Genomic DNA, 26,435 nt, shown 5'->3' with positions numbered 1-26,435 from the left:
ATGAAGCCAACAAAACCGCTAAAAACATTGTTCCTTCTAACTGTAAACAACGTATTCAAAAATACTGACGTTATGTATTTTTTTCAGATTATAAAAATTACAACTAAACTCATTAGAATGAATAAATTGATAATTAATAAACAGTCACATTAAAGATGTAAATTGTCAATTGCAGAATGATACATAATAATTACAAAATTATATACAATTCAAATACATTAACAAGTTGTTCAATTCACTTTTACCTTATTTTACTCCTGCTAATAAAAGCTATGAATAAATCTTGCATCTTTTGATAACATAACTTAGTGCTCATGCCATTTTTTTATAGAGTAGAACTGATAAGTCCTCATTCATCTTTGGTGTAATGTTGTGCCCTCTTCCAGTAGTCGACAGAAAAAGCTCTGAAGGCATGAAAATCTTTAAAATATTTTCCAATTGAACCCATGTTTGATTATCCCTCAATGATTTCTTGAATGAAGTACCAGGACCCTGCGGATGGAAAAAATGTATTCGATATTGCTCTTCATTTTCATGTATTTTGGTTTCAATGACTTTGTCTAACCACCACTTGCCATTGTATACACAGCAGACAAAATTTTTACATTTTGACTTTGGTACACCTATAAAGCAATCAGAAACACTAATGTCCTTGTGTACCAATAATAACGTAAATGTTTCTGATTCAGAAGTTGCCCAGACTTTCAGAATGCATTTCTGACTTGTTGAAACATAACTGTGAAAGGTTCTTGTTTCAGGGACTATTGTGATTACCTGATAATGAGAACTGAGGTATTCTTCAGTTTCTTGAACATCTTTATTAGAGCAGAAAATAAATGTTATATTTTAATATTGTTTTTGCAATAATTGTACATTTCAGAAGGTGTAACAATTTGATTGTTGACTATCCTTTGAAGGCTTGTTTTAGTCACAGTCCTCTTTACAGTTCCACCAATACCATCACATGATCCTTTTCCATGGTACAAGGGAATAAAATGCTATTCAGCTGCGATTTCAAAATCTTATTGATAGTAGTACAAATTTATGAAATTTTTTTTGTTTTTATACTGAGCTGAGGAACCATCAGAAAAATAAAAAAAATTATTTAACTTGTGGTAACAGTGTTTTTACTTAATTTATAACTTGCTTTTGGAAGCAGAAGAATGCTGTAGTATTGTGCTTCAAGTACTCATTAATAATACAATAGCTTTGGCTTTGTAATTTTCCTTCTTTTTTAAAATACAGAAGAAATGGATGTACTGTGGCATACGTTTTTGATCAGTGATATGACTGGACTTCATTCTGTATCACAAAAGGAAAATTTTGAGAAAAGTCTCCCATTACAATATATTCACTCTCCAAAACAATTTTTCCTTTTAAATGTTGAGAAAATTAGCCTGTTTTTTTGCAAAAAACTATGCCTTTTTAGATTATTTAAATTTTCAGTAAGTTTTCTAAGTACTCTTGAAATGGAAGAATTTGGGTAGTTAGATCACAATGGTCAACAAAAACCCACTGTTTGAAGATAATTTCAGAATCAAAATCATCCCAGCTCTCTTGCAGTAATCTGAGCACTTCATTAGTGCTTGGGCATCTTTCACATTGTGACAGCATCCACGTTTAATTTTCTACATCACAAACCACGGTTGAAAGGAGAATTTGATAATCAAATTTCATTTTTAGAGCAGACAAGAGTTTTACATTTTGGTGGGTGACACAAACACATATATACACACACACACACACATATACATACACAAAGTGAGTACCTGATCCACCAGCCAGAACATAAAATTTAGGTCTTAAATCAGCAAATTTTGAAAAACCAACTTTTAAATTATGTTTTTCTTTGAAGGCTGTGTACAATTCTTTAAAGTTACATAAGATAAGCCTTTTTTGAATATTAATTTTCTTCCTGTCTACTTGTCTTACAGACACAATCCTTCTTGCCTGGCATCATTCGGCTGTGCTCATCATTCTGTTAAAATTTTTGGACACATTTAATATTAATAACATTTCCATCAATTACATGACTGAGTTTCTTTTTGCCTATTTGTGGCAAAATTCTACTTGTTTTAACAAATTGTTTAAATTGATGGGCTAAATAGTGACTAACACTAAACTCATTTTGAATTTTTTGAATGCTCCAGCTGCATAGTAATAAACTTAAAATATTAATTTATTCCTAGGTTGACGTAACTGTTTTCATTTTGGCCTTTATTTTAATGATTACAAAATGGTACTAAACTGATTTCTTCTATAGAAATATTTAAATCAAAGGAATCATTTAATTTACTGGTAACTGACTCGGCTATTTTTGTAACTTTATTTTTTTAAATTGGTTCCTTTGTGCTGCTCAATAATTTTTGAACCTTAACAGGGGAAATGCCAAGTGCTGAACAAGTTTTATTCACTGACTCGACTATAACACAGTGAGGTTCAAATATATCTTGACATTCCAATTCGCTTTCTTATCATCCTGTGGTTTTGTATTTTGTTTAAGCATTTTGAACACAGTACTCTGCCTGGAATTATTTTTAAATTTGCATTGCTTGTTGAAATTGTCAAAGATATTTCAATTGTCAAAGATATTTCTTGAAGAGAATTCTTAATGTTCTTAAACACTCTCTTGTTTAGTGTGACAGCTAAATGGGTCAGAGCAATTTTTATCATTAATATAAAAAATATTTATCTAAATATTCGGTTTTATGAAAAGTACAGATATTTTTTGTTTCAGTACATCCACTTCTTAAAGATATTAACGTTATTTGCTGTTCTGTAAACTCTAAAATATTGTGCAATACTGAAGATCTATTATAAGTTAATTTGTGACATACTGTTTCAGTGTGAATGCCAACTGAACACTCCATAATCCATTTTTATAAAATGCAAGGGTTCTTACAATAACAATACAGTTAGTATAAATTATAAGACTACCAATTACACCTCACTTTGTCATATCCCAGTTTCTCTACAGATAAAATAAAAACCTCTCTAATTAAAAAAATTAAAAATAAAAGATATCGCATAAAAGAGAAATTCACTGCTAATAAAATTACTTTATAAGCAAGTGTACATTACCTAACCACAGTATTAACACTAGCAACAACACAACATATCACACTGAAATCAAAACAGTAACTGAGCCTTCTACAATGTGGATTACACAAGCATTCATGTCCATGGATGTATATTCACTTTTGTATTTAAACATGAATTTGTGTTTATCTAGAATATTATAGGCATATCAAAATATTTTATATAGTAGGCCTACATTATTATCTGAAAAAATACATGCTGTGGATTTTTTGGATACATTATTCAAGGTTAGAAGGAATGGTGTTTTTAGTGCTATTGAAGGCTTCATTACTTATCAACCTCTGAGAGTAACAAAATAAATGTTATATGGTTTTAAAGTACATAAAAAGTACTTACAGCTGTAACAATTTCAGATTTTTTCTATCTGTCCCACATGTGGTTTTTGGGCCCCAAAAGACATTTTCAAAATCTTACAATTTGGTGGCCAATTTTTTTTAATGAACACTTGTTAACAGTCTAAGTTTTTTTTTTGAGTACTACTGGTACCTAAGAGTTAAAAGGTAAAAAAACAGTCCTGTTACCCTAAACCCTTCATTATTTATTTTGGGCACAAAATTTGAAAAAAAAAAACAACAATTTGTAAACATAACTTCAGTAAACATAAGATTTGATTATGTAACAAAATGAATTCTGAATACACTAAGATGAAGCTCCATCTTTACACTTTACAAAAAGCCCTTTTTTGACCTCAGGATGATGTAAAATAAGAATGAAAATAAAAATAAAAGAAATAAAATGTTTGAAAATTTGTTGAATTAAAATGGAATACCCCAAATTAGTCTTCATACTGAGATTAACAAGCTTAACCAATTCTTTGAATGTTGAGATTTGGCATCCTTTTTATCAAAAATATATGATGAAAACTGAAAAATATCAGGTATTTTGAAATTTATATTTAGATCAACTGGTATACTAATTATATTTTTTATGTTGAATTAATGAATGTTTGTAATTTGCATTCAACTACAAAAAGGACATTCAACCAAAAGGAGATCAGCATTAAATTGAGGGACATTCATAATCCATTACAATTCAGTATTTGTGAATTTAGAATTTACTTGCAACAAAAAACAAGTTTTTAAATCAATTTTTCTGTTGATCATGGAAGAAAATAAGAGCTTTTTTTTGGGAAGATATAATGCTGAATAATTATTTTATAGGAGCAGTTCAAAAAGTTATGATTGTTTACAAGTTATGATTTGTTTTGATTGTTTACAAGTAGCTAAAAGCAACTTACCCAAAAAATGATGTTAATACAACTTAGATACTAGTAATGAACACCCTAAAATAAACTAGGATCAAGAAAATACCCAAGTACCAAGATTTTTTCCTTCTCTCCTTCCCATTAGAAAGGCATAAATAGACAGATTTCCCCAGACACAGATGGGAAAGGAAGGAGACAGATACTGTGGAGAGTCTAGGAACATATACCATTGTATATGTTCCTCGACCATCATTATGGTCAGCTTAAGATGAAAAGTTCATTGTGTATCCAAAGCCAATGCCTTGAATAAAACTAATAGTAGAATGTAGCATTATAAAAAAATAAAAGTCCTTAAAGCACTCCTGAATCACAGAAAAAAATAGAAAGGCCGTCGAAATGGCCACTCAAGATTAACATAAATATATCATGAAGTAACAATTTTCAAAGAAATCAATATCTTTTATATATTTCTCAAGAAAAAACTTTTAGTAGTGCAATTCATATTCACTACCAGATGTACTGCATTTATAATTGTCATAATTTTGATAGCAGTTAATTTATTAATTTAAAAAATAAAAATAAATAACATTATTACTTAAGTATTAATGAATGAATAAAATTAATACTAACTTCCCATGTAAATAATTTAAATAAGTACAAGTTAGTAATAGAAGCAAATGTAATGATAAATATTAAAAGTAATGCCGAAAATGGTTTTAATATTTTAACCATTAATTTTGTAAATCTTGGACAATATACTTGAAGAGCTGCACCAATTGCTAATGGAACAACGAGACTAATAGCAGATCTTCCTATAGAACTGTATGGTACAACAAGATTTCCTTTTGCAAATATCACTCTTCCAAGAGTAAAGACCCATAAAGGCATCATCACTGAAACATATGAAAAATAGATACATTAATTTTAAAAAAATAAGTTCAATTATATCAGTAGCCTAATATGTAACACTAGCGGCTACTCGTGGCTTTGCAAGTGTACTTGTAACAATGTAACCTATAGAAATATATTTTTTTCCTATTAAAAATAAAATAAAAAGATTCATAGAAATTGGTGGTACAGTAGTACTCACTGAATAAAGAAATTTACACACTTCACAAAATGATAAACTTTTTCAAAATAACATAATTTCTTTATTTTTAAAGAAATTACCTTTAACCAGGGGGCTTCACACCCCTGGACCACCATTGGATGCTTGAACTTCATACTCATTAAAATGTAAAATTGCTCCTCTTTCGTCTGGTGTTTATTTTACCACTCCTAATTACTAGGAGGAATACACAAAATTAAATACAACAAATGTATAATAATATTTATATTGGTAAAACCAATAGATCATTTACAAAAGGATTCACAGAACATTAACAGCATACAAAAACAAAAAAGAGGTATATCTAACGTAGCTTACCATTTATTAGAATATGAACAAAGTATTACTGATTGCAAAAATAATTTAAAGATTTTGGAAGTTTGTAATAATGATAAAAAACTGAAACTATTCAAGAAATATTACATTAATAAATATAAAATTATGAACCACCATATCACATTTGATGATGAGTTTTTAATTAGAAACAATAAAAATACAATCTAACAGTTGGCAATAATGACAATAGAACAAAGGAAAATACAAAATTTTAAATATTACATCATTCAAGTCTGGACAGCAGAATTTGCATATACATTCATAATAAATTTCAAAGATTTTTAAAACAAAACAACTGTGACAAACTGACAAATAATAAAATGATATTTTTAGTGTAGTTATAGAATTCAATACCAACTGAAGATGTGGGATCATGCGAAAATTGATTATTAGAAATTAATATAGTAAGTTTAATTTATCTAATTAGTGTTTTAGTATAGTTTATATTTCTCTCTCTCTTTATATATATATATATATATATATATATATATATATATATATATATATATATATATATAAAACTTTAATATTAAATAGAGAGAGGGGGGGAGATAGAGAGGGAGAGAGAGAGCAGAATATGAATATTAGAAAATATCAAGAATCAGTTGATGAACACAGCTTATAAAACAGCTGCTGATCATACATACAACTGGCCATAGATACTGGTGAATTTTACAATTAGCCTTAAATTAAACTATAATGTACATACTGCAAATTAGACTGGTAATTTAATTTAAGCATATTTGGTATATATAAAATAAAAAAGATGAAATAATTTCTATACATTTGTAAAAAGTAAATTATGGGTAAGAATAATAAACAAATATTAATTAACATGTTTTGTTACAAATCTGTTTGGAAAGAATCACTATTGTTCATTTATTATTTTTTTATTAAAAATTAATAATTTATTAGTGTTATTAAGAGGAAACAAAATATTAAATAAAATTATTAAATAACAACTCTCTAAAAGATCTACATACTTTGTTTTGACATTGTTAAATGTTAATGCTAACAAAATCACTACTAATATATAAACAATCACCCACAATGTTGATTATATGAACAAAGACTCTGAGAACATCTGTACAACTGGGTATACAAACCCAGTATGGTTTATATTTTAAAGAGAGGAAATATTAGTTTAAAAAGAAACAAAGAATTATAAGAAAAACTAAATAAATAAACAATTAAAAGTAGAAATATTCTAGAAAGATGAAAGTAACTAAGATTAAGTCATGGTCATTTTAGGTTATAGTTAAGATTAGTTTTTAATACCTGCTGCATCTTATGGGACCTTCAGCAACTACTAAAGTACAATATTATTCTAAAAAAGTAATAATGCGAAACAAATGTAAAATTAGTACAAAATTAAAACCTTGTTAGTTGTACTTATAAGTAAGTGTGGGTCTAGAAATTCCTTAATAATTTGAACTCATCATAGCAATTCAATGGGTTAAAATATTAATATTAATTACATATAATATTTAAAAATAATTGGAAATGACAAGATAATTCAGTTTCTAAAGGGTTGTTATTAACAGATGAAACAGGGATTGAATTTTTGAAGTTGATAAATTATTTTTCAAGCAGAAATTAAATTTAATGAAATGGTTACAGGTGGATGGGAAAACATCCAGAGATTTGTTATTTTAAACACACTTAAAAGAGGAAGAGAAAAATGCACACAGATAAAATCAGTTTTGTTATACTATTGTTATAGTTAAAAAAAAAATCTGATACATGTTTTTACTTCCAACTGCTTTCTACAAACTTTTACCATTAGGACCAAAGATGTTGAAGCCAAATCCCACAGGACGGTAATCCCAACCAAAATGTTTATAAAAATAATCAAAAGTAACATAAATTACTTACAGAATGCAAAGAAAGTGCTGACAGCTGTCATTGTAATACTTAAATTTAAATTTCCACCCAGTGTAACAGTCCACATATTAGAAGCACCACCTGCTGGCGCAATACCAGTAAAAAACAAACCCAGCTGAAGGGCAGTTGAGTCTTTAAATAACAAATGTCCCAATCCAAAACTTAACTGAAAAAAGAATACAGCAAAAATATTTATTTGTAATGAATTTTATCAACAAAGTTATTTTCTAAATATTATACACCTTTAAAACATGCCAATTTAGAAAGAAATCTGTCCTGTTCTAATACAGATTGACTTATTTAGAAACATTAACAACTATTTATGAAAAAAGAACTGGATTTCAGATGTTTTTCTCTAAATTCTCAATCAGTGTACAGTAATACATAAAATAAAATTTAAAAATAAATATGATATATGTATGATTTATCTGGGATTAAGGTGTTTGGTTTTACTTAATAAAAAACTCAGCTTCAGGTTGGGCTCTTTCTATAACCACTGCACAAAGAGGTACCAAAGTCTAAAAGCCAAATTGCTTTCTTCAAATAATACAAATAATAATGGCTCAGTAATTTAAAAGTCCTTACATTCTTAGGTCAGATCCAGTAGGTACCTACCCAAAACCCATATAACATCCCAGGGAAGTTCAAGGATTAGAAAAGGGAAGATAAAACAATTAAAACCCACCACAAAATAAGAGACAAATATGCCACCCAAAGCAGAGCTTTAAGGCATCTCCACGTGCAGGTGAGAATCCTGCCTGTAATATAGGGTGTCTTTATCCAGGACGATATGACTTTATCACATCAGTGACTACACCAACTAACTAAATTAAATAATAAAATAAATTTATTTCCCTCCCAAGGAGACATCCCTAAAGAAAATCCTCATCTATTCTCAGAATTGTGTGGTATGTAATACTATTTAACTGTATTATAAACCAATCAACTAGTACTACCTCTCCGCCTACTGAAAGTTTTTTGTTACAAAGTGTTTTCTATTTTCTAATGAAAATAAGAATATTTATTTCAATATAATGTTTTATTTTATAAATTTATAATTAATTTTATGTATAATATATTTAAACTAACAGAATTTGAAAATTTCTTACAAAAAAGCTTGCTTTTTAATAAAATAATTTATAAAAAATAAAAATAAAAACAGACTTCGAAAAATAATAGTACTATAAAGTTACAAATACTTATATTTCCATTTATTAACTAAACTAGAAATATTTACAACAAATAACTATTTTTGAAGACGATGCCAACCAGCGCAAATTAAACATAGTTATGTAAAGTTAGCACCTCATCCGACCACTAGGCGACTAAACAAGATTCCCACATGTAAATTGGGATCTCAAGAGTAAATAAGAGAGAGAGCTTATGATAATACCTCATCTTGAGTTCACTACGGCATATATAATTGGTGATAATGTATGTACCTAAGCATCTATAAAGTATTTTTAAATCATATTTTTGTATGTCACACTTTATTGTTGGTATTATATTTTTGTAGATCTCATTTTGTTGTAGTAAAATTTCTATTACCAATTTTGCATTGTTTGAAGTAGGATTTGTATTACATAGATCATAGTAATCAACTTATGTTGATTGGCATAGACTTCAAAAATAGTTATTTGCTGTAAATACTTTTACTTTAGTTAATAAATAAAAATATTATTTAACTTTTTAAACCTATTATTTTTTGAAGTCTGTTTCTATTTTTTATAAATTATTTTATTTCACAATCTTTAATGATATATATATTATTATATAATTAATAATATGGGTAGGTCTACTATATTTGCTGCTTAAATGAGACAGCAATGTTTAAAAGAAAGTTGCCAAGACAGGATTGATTGTTTAAGGAAAAATAAAGAAAGAAATGCCATGAATAGTTACGCAGAGACAATGAGAATGTAGACTCTCACAAATGAGAACGTACAACAGTCAATTCTTACGGATTGAAAGTTTAGAGAGTCATACTCATCATGTCAGTTTAATACACAAATGAATGTCAAATGAAATGCAAGAGCAACATTCTCAGCACCTTGGCTTGACATACGAGGAATGACAGTAACCAGAAGCTGTACTTATAAAATTTGATGACAAGAGTCCTAGAATGAAAGATGATGATGGTTGCATAGCAATTTCACCAGTTTGTACAACATTCCAAGTGGCAAATGGATACAGAGATATCGAGTACCTCTAATATTAAGCTGCACTGTAACTGTTCACAAACTGCAGGGTACAACTCTTGACAGGGAAGTGATAGACATTGGTAAGAAAAATTTTACCATGAGGAAGACCTATGTCATTCTTAATCAAGAAAGAAATGCCATGAATATTTTCACAGAGATTAAACAATGATAATATAGGCTGTTATTAATATCCTAGAATTCAGGGAACAGAGCAACAAGGTACTGATACGAGCAATCAATGGCTAAGGGTGTCAAACCATTTGGTTTTTTTGTTATTTTTCCTAAGGTTATCATTTGATTTGGTTAAAATTTATATGGGACCATTCCATAAGTATACTCTTTCGATTAAAAAAAAATTATCAAAATTGGTTAACTACAATCAGAGATATTGCGTAACATAAATTTAAAAAAAATACAGTCAAATGGACAACCTCCTCCTTTCCTGAAGTTGTTTAAAAAACGAAAAAATAGTAGCTAGTCAAGTCAATCAAAGATAGAGATATTATACAATTAAGCCACGATAAAGTAGTCCCACCAACATCTACAGTAACCTAGGTAAGTTCAATATTAAGAATTAACCTTCAATATACCTGTACTAATCTTCAGAGTAAATGTTAAATGGTTTCCACCAATAGCTAAACACTTGTGTGCACGGTCTAACAAATGCAGGTATAGCTGCATCAATTCTGCCGGGGTAATACTGCAATGCACTTCCTGATATTGTCCTTCAGTTCATTGATTGTGTGTGGATTGATTTGATACACTCATCCATCTCACTGTTCACTCAGAAGTAAACAGTACATGAACACAGGCAAGTGACCTCCCAGACGTGTGCCAGGTTGCCTCATCCTGCTGGAAAAACCAGTACTCATGTTCTTCTTATATCAGCTGTTGAACACTCATGTAAAATGGTCAGGAAGACATCTGTGTTGACTGTGGTGTCGATAAATACTGCACCAATAACATGCGTGGCAAGCACAGAATACCACACACCTACCTTCTCATCATCTAAGGGTATTTCATGTATTAGGTGCAGATTTTCTGATACACAATACCTGCTGCTTTGGGCATTTACATGTCCCGATAAATGAAGCCATGCCTCATCTGAATTAATAAACATAAATGGATCCACTTGATCATCTGCAATCATATTCAACAACCAACAACAAAAGTCACATGTTCTCCTAGTCTACTTCCTTCAATTGTTCCACAACTGCAATGCGGTACAGTTTTAACTTAAAACTCTTCAGGACACATCTGCGGATTGTTCTACTCCCCTGACCTGTTACAAGAGTTTTCTGATAAGCCTTTTAAGGACTACTAGCTTCACTTCAGAAATGTATACACAAAGTTCCAGAATGCAGACAGATAGTGCTCTGTTGTTTAGTGCATTTATGACAAATTCCATTTGGCACCATTTCTTCACCAATTTCTAAATGCTGCATTTAGCTGGAATGGGACAATTAGGAAACACTTTACAAAATAACTCCTGCATTTCCTTCAAAGAACCAGTTCTTATGTACGACTCTACAATATTCACTCACACTGATATTGAATGCATCATTAATGCATACACAACAAAAGATACCTTGCCTTCTCAATCTCAGCAGACTACTGACAGTTGGAGCATGGAAGGGATGGAAGGGAGGTACAATCACATGACTGTACAAAAACACAATTAAAATATTTGCAATTTTGGCTCCAGAAGATCTTTTCAGAACTACAAAGGTTGTTTAGTAACTGAAGAGACAATTGACTCAAAAAAATTACTATTTATTCAATGACAATGGAACTAACACTACTTTTCAACATACTCCTTGGCTATACTAAGGCACTTGTTTTATCTTTCTGTGAGTTTTCTTATCCCAGTACCAAAAAACTTTTCACCAAGGTGAACAATTCAGCAAGAACTGTATTCTTGACCTGATTATTACCGTTGCCAAAGTTGGTGCAATATAAAAACTTTTTGAGAAAACAAAACAAAACAAAAAAAAATCTGATGATGTGAGATCAGGACTATAAGATGGATGTGGAAACACCTTCCAACCTAACTTCTGAAAAGCTTTCTGTGTTTTTTAAGTAGTATGGGCGTAGGCATAATCATGCAAAAGAATTGCTCTTTTAAGAGAGAACCAGATAGTTTCCCCTTTATTACAGATTTTCTAGCATATCACAATACTCACTGTTGATTATGCATTTTTCTTCCGAACAATTACAATATATTGGGCCTTTCCCAAAAAAAATGTTAGAATCACTTTACTGCTCGACATGCTGGTTTTGAAATGTTTCCTGGTGGGTGAACTTGGATGTTTCCATTAAAAACTCTGATTTTTGAATGAACTGGCTCAAAATAATGAATTCAAGTTTAATCACAAGTTACGGAATCTATAAAACCATTACCTTATGCTAAAAACTCTTGTTTAAGTTCCATATAAATGCGACTTCAGGTGTCTGTGATTTTGAATCAACTGTTTCAAAACCCGCTTCAACATATTTTAAGGAAATTCCACTTCCAGTACTCGCATTACAATTTCAAATTTTTATGTGTATGTCAATTACAAATAAGATCTTTAATGTGATTTTGCAAAGCTTCAGTCTAAATGCTATAATGAAAATCCACTGGTCTGCTTCAATGAAAATCAATGATACATGTTCAGCATGATTTAATACACTAATAAAAATTTTCATGGTTTCAAAATGTGTTCTTTATCATATGTTTTAACATCTGCAAATGAATTTCAGTTAGTTTATATCTTCAGAATACAAAACTCCTCACAGCATGCTACTGCTCATCCATGGAACACATTTTAAGCAGAGCTAACATTTTGAAATAAACAAAAAAATGTTATAAATGTGGAAATTCTTTTCTAACAGTTTTTTATTTTATTTATCAGAGCTACCAACTTGAACAATAAGACAGTTTCATTTTATTCAAATAAATAGTTTATCTGCTATTGCCATTTGTCTATTTAATTATAGAATAATCTTCATTTGAAACAATTCCTTCATAGAAATGTTGCAAATGACACTTTGTTAATTGTACAGTTGTTAAAATGGTTAGGAAACCTGTTAATATCTGATCAACTATGTTGGTCTGAACTGTGTTTGTTTAATAGAGATTTCATGTATTAAAAGTGTGTTAAAATTTTTAAATACCTTAAAATCATAAAATCACAACAAAACTAAAAAATATATATACTTACTAGTGGCATAACAAAAAAGTGACAAAGTATTCCAATTGAAGGTCCAACGGGTCGTCGTAGCACTTGTTTCATAACATTCCAATCAAGTGCACAACCAAAATTGATATACAAAATTGATACTAACACAATTACAGAAATGACAAATGCTTTATCTATTAAGCGATCCTTTCTTACAACGGTAATTTGCACACTCTGTTCTGATTCACGAATTTCTGAAAAAATGAGAAAGAAAATTCTTAATCTTTTCAGACTAGGAGATTGTGTCTGTTATTAAAGAAAGCATAATTAAAAAAAAGAAGTTAGTTCTAATAAATAAACAATTTAACACTTCTTTTATTTAGCTCATGTGTTGTACAATAGTTTTTAAAATTTATGATAAGTGGTTTTTCTATGCACTTTTACAAACACTGTGTAATAAAATCATACTAATCAAATGATCAACTGAAATAATTAAGCACTACAAAGAAAAATTTAATATAGCAGCTGTTATTTTTTAAATATCTACAAATTGTTTATTTGTAATAAAACTCAGTAATTTATTTATTTTTATAAAATAGGGCAGTGCAGGAAACGACTACACTGTCAGAACAGATATTACATCAGCAATACATGCTATTATTTATTTTTAATTAATGCGCCAAAGAAAACAACTACAGATAATATTTGTAAATAATATTTTATAAATTAAAAACTTCAAATAAACTATGAACTACAAACAGAACTACCATAGCTGGCAGATAAGTTAATACTTTCATTTTCCTTCCTATTAATTATCCAAATTCATATTCTCATTAACAACAGTAATCTTTCATTTAAAAATATATTGTAAAATATATTATGTCAAAAACATTTTGTTGTTAACTGCAGCAACAGGAAAAAGTAGAAGAAATTATTCAATGGCTAAAAGTGTATTTTTATTTTATTTAATAATTTGCCTCATTATTTTCATTTTCAGTTATTTGCAATATATTCAGTTATTTATAGTTTTAACTATCGTGAAAATAACAGAAATAAAACACATTATGTAAACTTACTTAAACGTCATATATATATATATATATATGTATACAATAATAATAATAGTAATAATTTACAGCTAATAATTATTTAGTAGAATTTATAATAATTTAAATCAATAACATCTACATATTCAAACCAAATTCAAATTGAGGAACAGCTCATAACATTTAATCTCATTACTATTACAGTAACCTCTTAATTTTTCATAACTAAATTATATATCTTCAGTTTTTAGAATTAAGTATACAGTATCAAAGAGTATAAAAGTATACAACAAAAGATAGAGATTATCTTTGAAAGAAATAGCCAAACTTCTTAACTATTCTATGATGCCAATGCAGTTTTCAAATGAAGTGGATTTAAATATTGTTTATATGTATGATTTTTATAATGGAAATTTTCACGCTGAAACATGTAAAGAGAAAAGTTCCTAAATGCAAAAGTTTTCTTCCACCATTCGTAATAAACATCTGAGGGGTCATTCAAAATTGCTTGCTTCAATGAAAGCCCCAGAAAACAACCAATGCTGAAAAAAAATTATTCAAATGCAGCATAATCTTCAAATCAGCATAATAAATAAAGATTTTGCTTTAAACAGGTATTTCACATATAAAGTACAGAGAACCCTAAATGTGAAGAATTTTAACCTTTTATTTGCAAATCATCTAATATATTACATCATGTGAATTGGCAGATAGATTAATTTTTAAAATCTGGTCCAAGAGAAAAAATATTGTAAATTCAAGTTTATTCACTGAAAAATCTATTTTTCTACTATAGGTGAATTAGAAATTCATATGAAATCAATACTATCAACTAACTTTCAAAATTAATTTTATTTCAATCCATGAAATCGTATGAACGAAGGATAAATTAATTGTAGCAATCAAGAAAATACTTCAGGATTATCTTGGAGGATATGATGAAGAATTTTTAACCAAGACAAACATCAATCCTCTTACAAATAGAAAGTGTTTTTAACTTGGTGTGCACCTCTGAATATTGTTTCATGAAGTTAGACAGCATTTAAACCTGACTTATCCAGAGTTAAGTCTGATAAGGAGGCCAAATTACAATTAATTAATGGTAGGCCAATGCCTGCAAGAGATCTACTGATCTAAATTCTCTCAATTACCTGAGGAACATATACAAGAAGTAGTTTAAAAAATTAAATTAAATTCAAGAAAAGAATTGCTGACAAAATTTTGAATGCAACTGAGCTTTAATTGACACATTAGTTTTTGTAAAAACAAAATCACAGAGATTTTGGATAGTGTCTTTCCAAATTAAACAATCTAATTAAAATAATTCAATTAAGTAAATTTGAATGATTTTAAATATCAGTAATAATGATATTTATTGTTTAGAATTAATTTTTTTTGTTCTTCATTTCCAGTAGAGATTGATTTTAAAAAGTTTGTAAGTATTTTATTTAGCTTACTTGAAGAAATTTTCTCATAATTCTCAACTGAAATTATCAAAAGTTCACTGAAATGTAATAAAGTTCATTTAATCCAGATATAAAAGAGAGTTTTAACAAATGTTACACTGAATTTTAAGATAACGTCAAATATTAATGAAAATATTGCTTTGAGATCCTCATTTTAAAAATTTGTAAATCATAGTACACTTAAAACAATAAAATCTGCCTATTGCTCTCTCTGGATACTTCATTTACTATCAGCTGGCCTAGGTTATAATCAGGTAAAGCTGGAGCTTCAAAAAAATATCACAGGTAGCAAATGATCACAGTCCATCAATTATATCCTGTTTTTTAACTGATATAACTTTTAGAAATCAATGCTAAGTATAATTTTTTATCTAATTACATTCTAAGTAGTCCAACTGTTAGTACTAAACAGGTCGCACTCCCTTATATAGCAGCCTGTATAAATAATGAACAATTATAAATTGTTTATTAAATAATTCAATAAACTTACCTGAACCTTCTTCAAGAACAGCTTTAATGTTGGCATAACCCAAAAAATTTGCACTGACATTAAAAATAGATGAAAAAGATAAATCATCATCAAGTGTAACAGTTTTTAGTACAACTGGAGAACTAATTATTGAAACAACATCTGGGTTATCACTTTTTAAATAGACTTTTCCATAATTAATATCATCCTGTGAAACTTTTGATGTTAATTTTATAAGTGCTGTATCATACATAGAAATATCAGTTAACTGTGGCGGAGTGAATTTTACATTCCATTTTGTTGCAGAAACTTGCATAACTTTACACGACATGAACCATATTGGAAGTAATACGATCAGGTACATTATTATTGTATGGAATGGCCATAATGGACACATGATTCCTGTAAAAAAAAAAAATAAATTAAAAAAATGTTAGATTTAACAAGTCAAAAGGTTTTAACAAAAAAACATATAAGTTGTTAAATTTTCTTAAAACAAGTTGATGAATTTTAGAAATTTGTTAAAATTGTTAAGAAGTCAGAAACAAATAATATAATTCCACTTATTTCATTTTAATCTTCAACATTATTAATTACAAGAAATTTTGTCATAAAATTATCTAACTGCAACTTATATTAGAATACTTGTGTTTAATCTGTTCAATGTTTGCTTCACTAACCTCAACTAAATTTTTCTTTAATATTTACTACAGCATTGCACAGATATTACATCATTTTATTTTACCTCACTTTTACACCCATTATTTTTCATCACATTTGTTTATATCTCCCTTCTCTACTGTTAACATCACATGAATATAGTTTATACATTCCAATAAATTTCCTCTACTAAAATCACAGTCAAGATTTTTTCAATAATATTAAACTATGTTAATAAATAACTATTTTTCTTTCAAATTTTTGTAACTTTTCAATTCTTAAAAACATTTTTTTTACTTTCCCAGCTAGCAACATATGCTGCTACTTCAGCTGTAGCTGTAACAGGAAAGTATATACATCACTCAAAAACGATTCAAAAATATTAGTCTTTTTTTAAGCTTCATGCCTTAAAGAGACATTAAAAAAAGCTTTTTCAACAAAAAAATAAATTTAAATAGATTGTAAATAAACTAAAAAAAAAAAAATGTACTCCAATGCTCCTAAGTTCAAAAATTTGTTTTTGTCAGACAGAGGTTTATGCTTAATGTCTATATATGTATGTTAGCCTAAATTTGGTCTCATAAGTCTGGGGGTCCTGTTGATTGATTTTCTTCAAACCTGATAGACAGGTACTACCTTCAGGAACCTACCTACCTTTGGGTAAGAATGCATTAAATTTTTGCAATAACTGGAAAAAGGAGTGGGGATATTGTGGCTGAAATAAAATCTCAAATCTTTACTGTGTCACTTTAGCAAAAACTTTTCTTACAAAACATTAAGTTTTTTTTCAAGATTACAAATTACCAAAACGTTTTATTTAATATTATTTAATAATTAAATGACTTTGTATGTTTTTCTTTTTTTAACTATATCTTCTCCCTTTATGAAGACCTTGCTGCTGATGGCGAGGGGGCTTCAGTGGTCAAGTGACACAGAGTAGCTGGACCAAAGGTACAACCATATCAGAAAGGCATCTGTTGAGAGCCAGACTAAGGAATGATTCCTGAAAGAGGGCAGCAGCCCTTTCAGTAGTTGTTAAGGGCATAGATCAGGAGTTAAATGGCCATATCAACATCACTCAATCTTCTTAGTATGGCGCAGCTGAAAGAAATGGAAAACTACAGCTCTTTTTTTTTCCAAGAAATGTAGCTCTCTGCATTTTCATGCAACAACGATAGAGGCGCCTCTCCTTGGTAAAATATTTCAGAGGTAAACTAGTCTCCTGTTTGGATTTCTGGGTGGGAACTACTAAGGAAGGGGTTACCAGAAAATAGTATTCTACGAGGCAGAGCTTGGAATGTTAGAGGTCTAAAAAGGTTGGTAGGTTAGGTTGGTAGGTTGTAAATGTAGTAGGAATTAGCGAGATTTGCTGGGAAGAGGAAAACAACTTTTGGTCAGGTCGTTTTAGATTAATTAACTCATCGTCAAATAAAGGGCAGGCAGGAGCAGGTTTCATAATGAATAAGACAGGGAAAATACCCCATGTCGTGATGAACAAGAAAATAGGAAAGATGCCTACAAGTGCCCAAGATGATGATGAGGTAGTGTGTATACAAAGAAATTGACAAAGCAATTAAACACATAAAAGGGATGAAAGTCTAATAATAGTTGGATATTGGAATGCATGCATCAGAAAAGGCAAGGAAGGAAATACTGTGGGTGAATACGGGCTAAGCAAAAAGAATGAAAAAGAGGACGGAATTATTTAGTTTTGCACGAAGTACGATTTAGTAATTGCGAACACCCAGTTTAAAGATCATAATAGAAGAATACACACATGGAAAAAGCTTTCTGATACTGCAAGTTATCAGATAGATTATATCATGGTTAAACAAAGATTAAGAAATAAACTCGTTGACTGCAAAGCATATCCAGGAGCAGACACCGATAGCGATAATTTAGTGATGAGATGTAGATTGAGGTTTAAAAACCTGAAGAAAAGGTGTCAGATAAATCTGTGAAATTTAGAGAACCTTGAGGAAGAGGAAGTAAAGAAGATTTTTAAGGAGGGCATTGCAAGAGATCTGAGTAAAAAAGATAAGGTAGAAAATATAGAAGAATAATGGAAGAATGTTAAACAAGAAATTCTTAACTCAGCAGAAGCGAACTTAGGTGGAACAAAAAGAACTGGTAGAAATCAGAGGATATATTGTAGTTGATGGATGAACATAGAAAGTAAAAGAATGCTAGTGATGAAGAAAGTAAAAGGAACTATCGAGCAATTAAGAAATGCTATAAACAGGAAGTGCAAACTGGGGAAAGAAGAGTGGATTAAAGAAAAGTGTTCAGGAGTGGAAAGAGAAATGAACATTGGTAAAATAGACGGAGCATACAGGAAAGTTAAGGAAAATTTTGTGGTACACAAATTAAAATCTAACAATGCATTAAATAAAGATGGTACATCAATTTATAATATGAAAGAAAAGGTTGAGAGGTGGGTGGAGTATACTGAAGAGGTATATGGAGGAAATGAATTAGAAACTGCTGTTATAGAGGAAGTCGAAGAGGTTGAAAAGGGAGGTACAATACTGAGATCTGAATTTAAGAGAGCATTAAAAGATTTAAATGGCAGAAAGGCTGCTGGGATAGACGGGATACCGGTAGAATTACTGTGCAAGCAGGTGAGGAAGTGATAGATCGATTATACAAACTGGTGTATAATATTTACGAAAAAGGGGAAGTTCCATCAGACTTCAAAAGGAGTGTTATTGTCATGATACCAAAGAAAGCAAGAGCAGATAAAGGTGAAGAATACAGAACAATTAGCTTAACTAGTCATGCATCAAAAATCTTAACTAGAATTCTGTACAGAAGAATTGAGAGGAGAGTAGAAGAAGGGTTAGGGGAAGACCAATTTGGTTTCGGGAAACGTATAGGGACAAGGAAAGCAATTTTAGGGCTCAGATTAATAGTAGAAGGAAGATTAAAGAAAAACAAACCATCATACATGGCATTTATAGACCTAGAAAAGGCATTTGACAACGTAGACTGGAATAAAATGTTCAGCATTTTAAAAACTTAGGGTTCAGCTAACATTTACAGGAACCAAACAGCAACAGTAATAATTGAAGAACATAAGAAAGATGCCGTAATAAAAAAGAGAGTCCGACAAGGATGTTCCCTACCTCCTTACTTTTTAATCTTTACATAGAACTAGCAGTTAATGATGTTAAAGAACAATTTGGATCCAGAGTAACAGTACAATGTGAAAAGATAAAGATGCTAAGATTTGCTGATGATATAGTAATTCTAGCTGGGAGTAAGAATGATTTAGAAGAAACAATGAATGGCATGGACGAAGGTCCTATGCAAGAACTGCCGCATTAAAATAAAAAAGAACAAAATGAAAGTAATGAAATGTAGTAAAAATAATGTAGATGCACCATTGAATATAAAAATAGGAAAAGAAAAGATTACGGAAGTAGAAGAATTGTTATTTGGGAAGTAGAATTACTAGATGGTTGAAACAGGAGCGATATAAAATGCTGAATAGCAGAGGCAAAATGAGCTTTCAGTAAGAAATATAATATGCTTACACCAAATATTAATTTAAATGTCAGGAAAACATTTTTGAGATTATATGTTTGGAGCGTAGCTTTATGTGGAAGTGAATCTCGGATGATTGGAGTACCTGAGAAGAAAAAATCAGAAGCTTTTGAAATGTGGTGCTATAGGAAAATATTAAAAATAAGATGGGTGGATAAAGTGACAAATGAAGAGGTGTTGCAGCAAATTGATGAAGAAAATATACATATTAAAACATATAACATATTTAAAAGAAAAAACAGATTTATAAGCCACATATTAAGGCATCCTGGAATAGTCGCTTTGATGTTGGAGGGACAGGTAGATGGGAAAAACTGAGCAAGCAGGCAATGCTTGGAATATGTAAAACAAATTGTTAGTGATGTAGGATGTATACTGAAATGGAACAACAGGCACTAGATAGGGAATCTTGGAGAGCTGCATTAAACTAGTCAAATGACTAAGACAAAAAAAAAGGAAAACCTATATCTTGCTTCAGAAAATGAGTTAAAGGGAGCTTTTGCATCTATACTTTCTACATCGATAGGCCTTCAAACCACTATAAAAATCTTTGCCTGCAGAAATGGTCTGTGGTAAACAAATTTTTTTTTTTTTTTAATTTATTTTAAATTTAATTCCATACTGCAAGTTAACCATTGCATTTAAAATGTAAAAATCTTAATTTTTTGATAGGCCTTACTCTTTAGTATTTCTTGAAAAAAAATTGACCATAAATTTTCATCCCTTCATAGAAAATAACAATTGTTTATTTAGAATTATGGCTGTATCTTTGTATTTATAAACAATTTAAAAAAATTATTTTTTTAAATTTATTACCACCACTTTTTATAGTTTTCTTAAAAATTAATTTTATCCAAATGCTTTCCCTTGAGTATGGGAGCCTCAAAAAAATTTTTTTTCCCCATTTTCAAATTTTTAATGCCCGAAACATTATTTTATTAAAAAATCAAAATTAATTATTGAGTTAAAGATACAATAGAGTTTAAAATGACTGAATTGAAAAAAATTAATTGCATAACTTGACCAGCTTAGCCAGTTAAGTTATTCAATTCAATACCGCTTTTTTCAATATGTTTTTTTTTAAAGGGAAATTTGTTATCTAGATTTAAATAAATAACTTTCCAAGAATTTTATTTAAAGATTATTTATAAATAAGCATACGATTTTTAAAAACATTTTTATGTGAAAATTCCGAACAGTGGAAAATATTGTAACTTATATATAAAAATAAGAAAAAACTGAAAAATCAGGTATTAAAAAAAATTAGTACACAGGTGCATTGTTAAATCATAATTTATAGAGTGATAGAAGAAATGAAGTCATTAAAACCTACTATTATCTGTATTCTGTAGAATAGCAGTAACGTATTCTATTTCATTCTAAAGATGATTCTCTCTAATCTAGTAATTTGGGAACAGTCTCTAAAATTAACAGCTTAATAATTTTAAAAAAATACTTTGAACCAATCAAGAGGATTACAATAGAAAAACTCAATTATAGTTAACATTCTCCCAACAATTACTTAAATAGATATCCGACACAACCAGAGCAATAATTTAACAGCATTTTAAAGTTTTAAATAACCCTATGCAAAGTGACTAGAAGTCACTATTTAAAGAAAATTAAATTAAATTTGTTAGAATAAAATAAAATGATCAGTTAATATATTCATACATTTATAAAATTGTCATTATCTGAAATTTGATTTGCCATACTGCACATTCCCTTCTGACACTGACAAGAAGTCTTATTATTGAGCAATCACAATTTACACCTTAACTACATTAATGTCATAAATAGTTATGAATATGCTACTTGTTTACCAAACAAACTGACATGGGAAAATCTATAAAATGATTTAAAGGCTGTAGCAAAAATTATTTGCATTTATTTATTACAGACAGTGTGAAGTAAAGATACTGCACCACTGTATCAAAAAAAACCTGGCAAAGGGCATAACTTTCCTGCCTATTAATAGTAAGAATTAAAAGAGCTATAGTAAAAAAAAAAACTGAATATATATTTTTTGGAGGTGAAGAATAAATTAAAAAAATTTTTTTTCAAAAATTGCTTAAATTTGCTTAAGTAAGGTTTTCTTTAAATTTAATATTCCCTTCAATAAAGGCTACAATAAGAAAACAATTTTTTTTTTCAAAACAACTTTTCCGCATTTTAGGGTCTATAATTTTAAAAAAAATTGTAGACATTTCTTGATAGCTTTTATTTGTAGTTTGAAGTATAGACTATCAAAAAATTTTTGAAAAATATTTAAACTGGAGGGAGATGAGGATAAGAACAAAAAAATAAGCATACATTTCATTTTAAGAGGTGAGAGTTGATTTTTTGAAAAAAAGTTATTTTTATTATTATTTATACACACATTGTAGGTAAATAATTTGCTTTAATAAGATTTTCTCTAAAGTGCCTCTGCAAAAAATTGAAATTGGATAGAATCTAAATTTTTTTAAGAAAATTAAACACATAAAATTATTAATTATTAAGGTTACAAAAATCATATTAATACAAGCAACATAATACTGTGAAACATTGTATATTATTGTGTTATTATAAAAACACTAAATGACTGTTATACTGTATCTGGTACATAGTAGTTTTAAATATTATTACTACTTATTACAAATGAATTTTATAAAAGTAACGGAAAAAATACAATTTTAAAATATGCTCAAAAAATTAATTATCCTTAAGCAAGAAATGTACACAATCACCAGTGGGTGAACAATTAACAGTTCAGTTAGATACTCCCACATGCTATACAATTCTAGAAATAAATAGTCATTTCTTTAGAAACAATGTAGCCGCATTTGGGTGGCTTTAACTTGTCAGAAAAATATTTTTTTTTACAACACACATTTATTGGCTGAAAACAAAATCATTCATCAGCCATTCACATCTATATAAAAGTGCACCGATTTCTGAATTCTGCACTTGATCTCTGAAATGTAAATATAATTGGGAATTGTTCTGATGTATGCAGGACCAGCTCAATATTGAGTAATGGGACCACCAGCTCTCAGCCTTTAGAGTGATTTCAGCGACTCTGTTTTATAACAGGTTGCTGTACAATAGATAACAGCTGAAATACCAATCAAATAAAATTGGTCTTCATAGTCCTTTCTAAAACAAAAGTAGAAACAATGTACAGACCAGCTAGCCAGCAAGTAAACTTATACACGTCCTCACTTCTGAAATTATTTTACAAGTTTTGGAATTATAGTCTTGCAATCCATATAAAATACATATTTGTAAAGATTCCATAATACACAAATTTAAAAAAAAACAATATAGTTTCTACTTTATAACGATCAGAATGACCCAAAAAGATATACATTTAATATAAATTACATAGTAAAACTGTTTCAACCAACAACTTCAAGTAAAATAGAAAAAATATCTATGAAAAGACAAACTATAATGCTAGGTTAAGTAAACAACATAAATTAAACAGCTCTGAATTTTTTTTAAGGAGATTAGGATTACTTCAAATTAAAAAGAATTATGGATTAGTTAAAAAAAAATCATAAATTGAATTACATTTACTTCTGATATAAAATTAAGTATGTATTGAAAAAATACATAAAATGAAAGTATAAAAAAAACTGTTACATTACAAAAAAAAAATGCATTAACAGTTTTATACTAATAGTTAAATCAGTTTTACAGAAAAAAACACTAAATATAATTTATCACTCATAAGATAGAATCGTATCTATGAAATGAACTTAAAAAAAGACTTGGCAATAAAAGATCAGTACACCTTGTATACTTAAGTTTAAAATAAAACAAACATTATTACATTTTAATCTATGTATTTTTACTCTCATTATGAGCAACTGTGTACATAAAGATATATATGTATATGTATACAAACAAAATCTCAAATGACATCAACCAGAATTAATCTTTTAGAAATTCTTCTACAATAAATTTTTAAAAAACTTTGTAGATAAGAAAAGAAACTGCATTATTTATACTAATTAACGGATGATTTCAACGACTACCAGGTTATTTTACGTTATTATAAAATTACACCACAGAAGAATTGGTTTGTTGTGTAAAATATGTAACTTGTATATTACCAGTAAATATAAAAAAAAAAAAATCATTTGAAAACAAAGTGTTCAAATAAATATGATGAACTTTATAAAAATTTCAAAATTAATAACAAAAAATAACTTTTATTTAAAAAAATCCAGCATGACACTTATAACTTTCAATTCCACATGCTGGTTTAGAATTCAATATTGCATAACTTAACACAATAAAGTATGTAATGCAGCATTATGTAAGAGCTATCCAAGAGTCAGGTATAGCTGACCATGAAAATAATAAATGCAAATCATTTAAATAATACAGAGTGATTCAGGGAAACAGGAAATTTTGAAATCTGTGTTGATAACCCCGGACAAGTGTCAGCACTGAATAACATATAGAAGCCAGTTCTGCCACCTTTTTTCCCCTGTTTAGCCTCTGTGATCTAGTATTCAAATCCATATAAAAGTAACTGCCTTTACTAGGACTTGAACGTTGGAACTCTCAACTTCAAAATCAGCTGATTTACGACGATGCATTCACCACTAGACCAAGCTCATGCCACCTGGCCATTTACTTATCATGGATACTTGGAGTGGTGCTTTCACCATCAAAACTTTTTATAAAAATGACAAAGGTGGCTCCATGAAGAGAATTTCCCTGCCAGTTCAATTTAAGGCACCACTTTAAATTTAAGATCGTGTACTGTCATCAACACATGCAATTGGAATAAGTTATGGGAGCTGTCAAGTGATCAGCACAAACAAACCACAGTTTTGTAAAGTGTGTGCCAAATGGGTACATAGATAAAACAAATATGTGCCAAATGGGTACATAAGATACAAATGTACGTAGATAATGTAATTCTAAGGAAACAGGCTCAGTAATGAAAAAACCTCCAGGCAGTTTGCAGACCTTTAGTAGACCAGATAATATTGAGACAGACGCTCAGTCTGTCTCAATATTATTCTCCATAAGAAACACACACCATTCAATTCTTTGTAATGCAGTGTCTTTACAGTTGCATCATAGTTTAAGTGCTCAAAGAATACTGTTACAGGATTTACTTTACCACCCATATAAGCTGCAGAACTGAAACTAAACCACCCAATGTACCATCGATTCTGTGAATGAATGCTTGTAAAGATAAATGAGTACAATAACTTTCTTAACAAACTGTGGATGTCAAACAAAACCAATTTCTACCTGAACGGATTTGTAAATAAACAAAATTTTTGTTTTTTGGCACAAGAGAATACTACACTGGCACCTGCTACACAGCAACAAGATTACTGCTTGGTGTTCTGTGTCATCATATGGCATAATAAGCACTTATTTTTTTGAAAACTAGGATGGGGCCTCAGAAGTACAATCACATTAGATCGATATATTTTCATGCTGAAAAACTTTGTTGTACAAAACCTACAGATTATTGACAATGTTTGGTTTCTACCAGATGGATCGACACCACACACAGTATGAATGTTGACAGTTGATGTACACTAATTTTTTGGCAACCAGGCAACCATATAATTTCAATAAATGGCCTCCCATGTCTTCTGATTTGTCAACGTACGATTTATTCTTCTGGGATCATTTTAAAAGCAGAGTATAATGGTCAACCTGCTGCAACAGAACTAAAAGCCAACATCCAAACACAATTGCTGAAATTCTTGTTGAATTGTTGCGTCAAACCATTCATAGTTTCACTACACGATTGCAGGAATGTCTATGCAGAGATGGAGCTCACCTGCAAAATGTAATCTTCAAAAAATAGGTTTTGTGAACCGGTATATATTCATAAGTGTATGTTTTCTCTATTTAAATGTTATAAATAAATTTAACATTTTTCATATGAATATTCTAATTTTAAAAATTTCCGTTTCCCTGAATCACACCTGTACATAATATAATGATTTTAACTGAAAAAATTGCAAATTAAACAATTTTAAAATATTACCAATAATTAAATGATCTTACACTTAACGAGTTCTTTACTGTACCAATAATAATGTTTTTTTTTTTTAAGTCAGAGCTAGATAACAAAGGAATCCATGTGAAATGTACTGCAACTTTTAGTAGACCTTTTGTAGAAGTGAAATAAATGAGGAGAAAAGGAAAAGCAGAGGGCTGTATGAAATACAAATTGAACTGTTCAAAGCACTAAGAGAGACACAAGAAGTGTTGATACTAGAACAATGC

The 26,435-nt window shown here is 29.4% G+C and overlaps 1 protein-coding gene across 4 annotated transcripts in view; it reads right to left on the bottom strand.

The window, feature by feature from the left end:
- Positions 1-26,435, bottom strand: part of LOC142323888 (ileal sodium/bile acid cotransporter-like) — a 107,679-nt gene that overhangs the window by 8,719 nt on the left and 72,525 nt on the right. For all 4 annotated transcript variants that reach the window (XM_075364212.1, XM_075364210.1, XM_075364213.1 and 1 more), the window contains exons 2-5: positions 15,996-16,376; positions 13,036-13,247; positions 7,623-7,797; positions 4,934-5,196 (exon numbers count right to left, since the gene is read on the bottom strand). In XM_075364212.1, coding sequence (XP_075220327.1) covers positions 4,934-5,196; positions 7,623-7,797; positions 13,036-13,247; positions 15,996-16,371 — 1,026 coding nt within the window. In that variant the 5' untranslated portion in view covers positions 16,372-16,376. The remainder of the gene's footprint in view (positions 1-4,933; positions 5,197-7,622; positions 7,798-13,035; positions 13,248-15,995; positions 16,377-26,435) is intronic.

This window comes from Lycorma delicatula, chromosome 4 (genome assembly GCF_047948215.1).
Source record: "Lycorma delicatula isolate Av1 chromosome 4, ASM4794821v1, whole genome shotgun sequence".
Lineage (NCBI taxonomy): Eukaryota > Metazoa > Arthropoda > Insecta > Hemiptera > Fulgoridae > Lycorma > Lycorma delicatula.
This window is presented reverse-complemented; position numbering and strand designations above follow the sequence as displayed.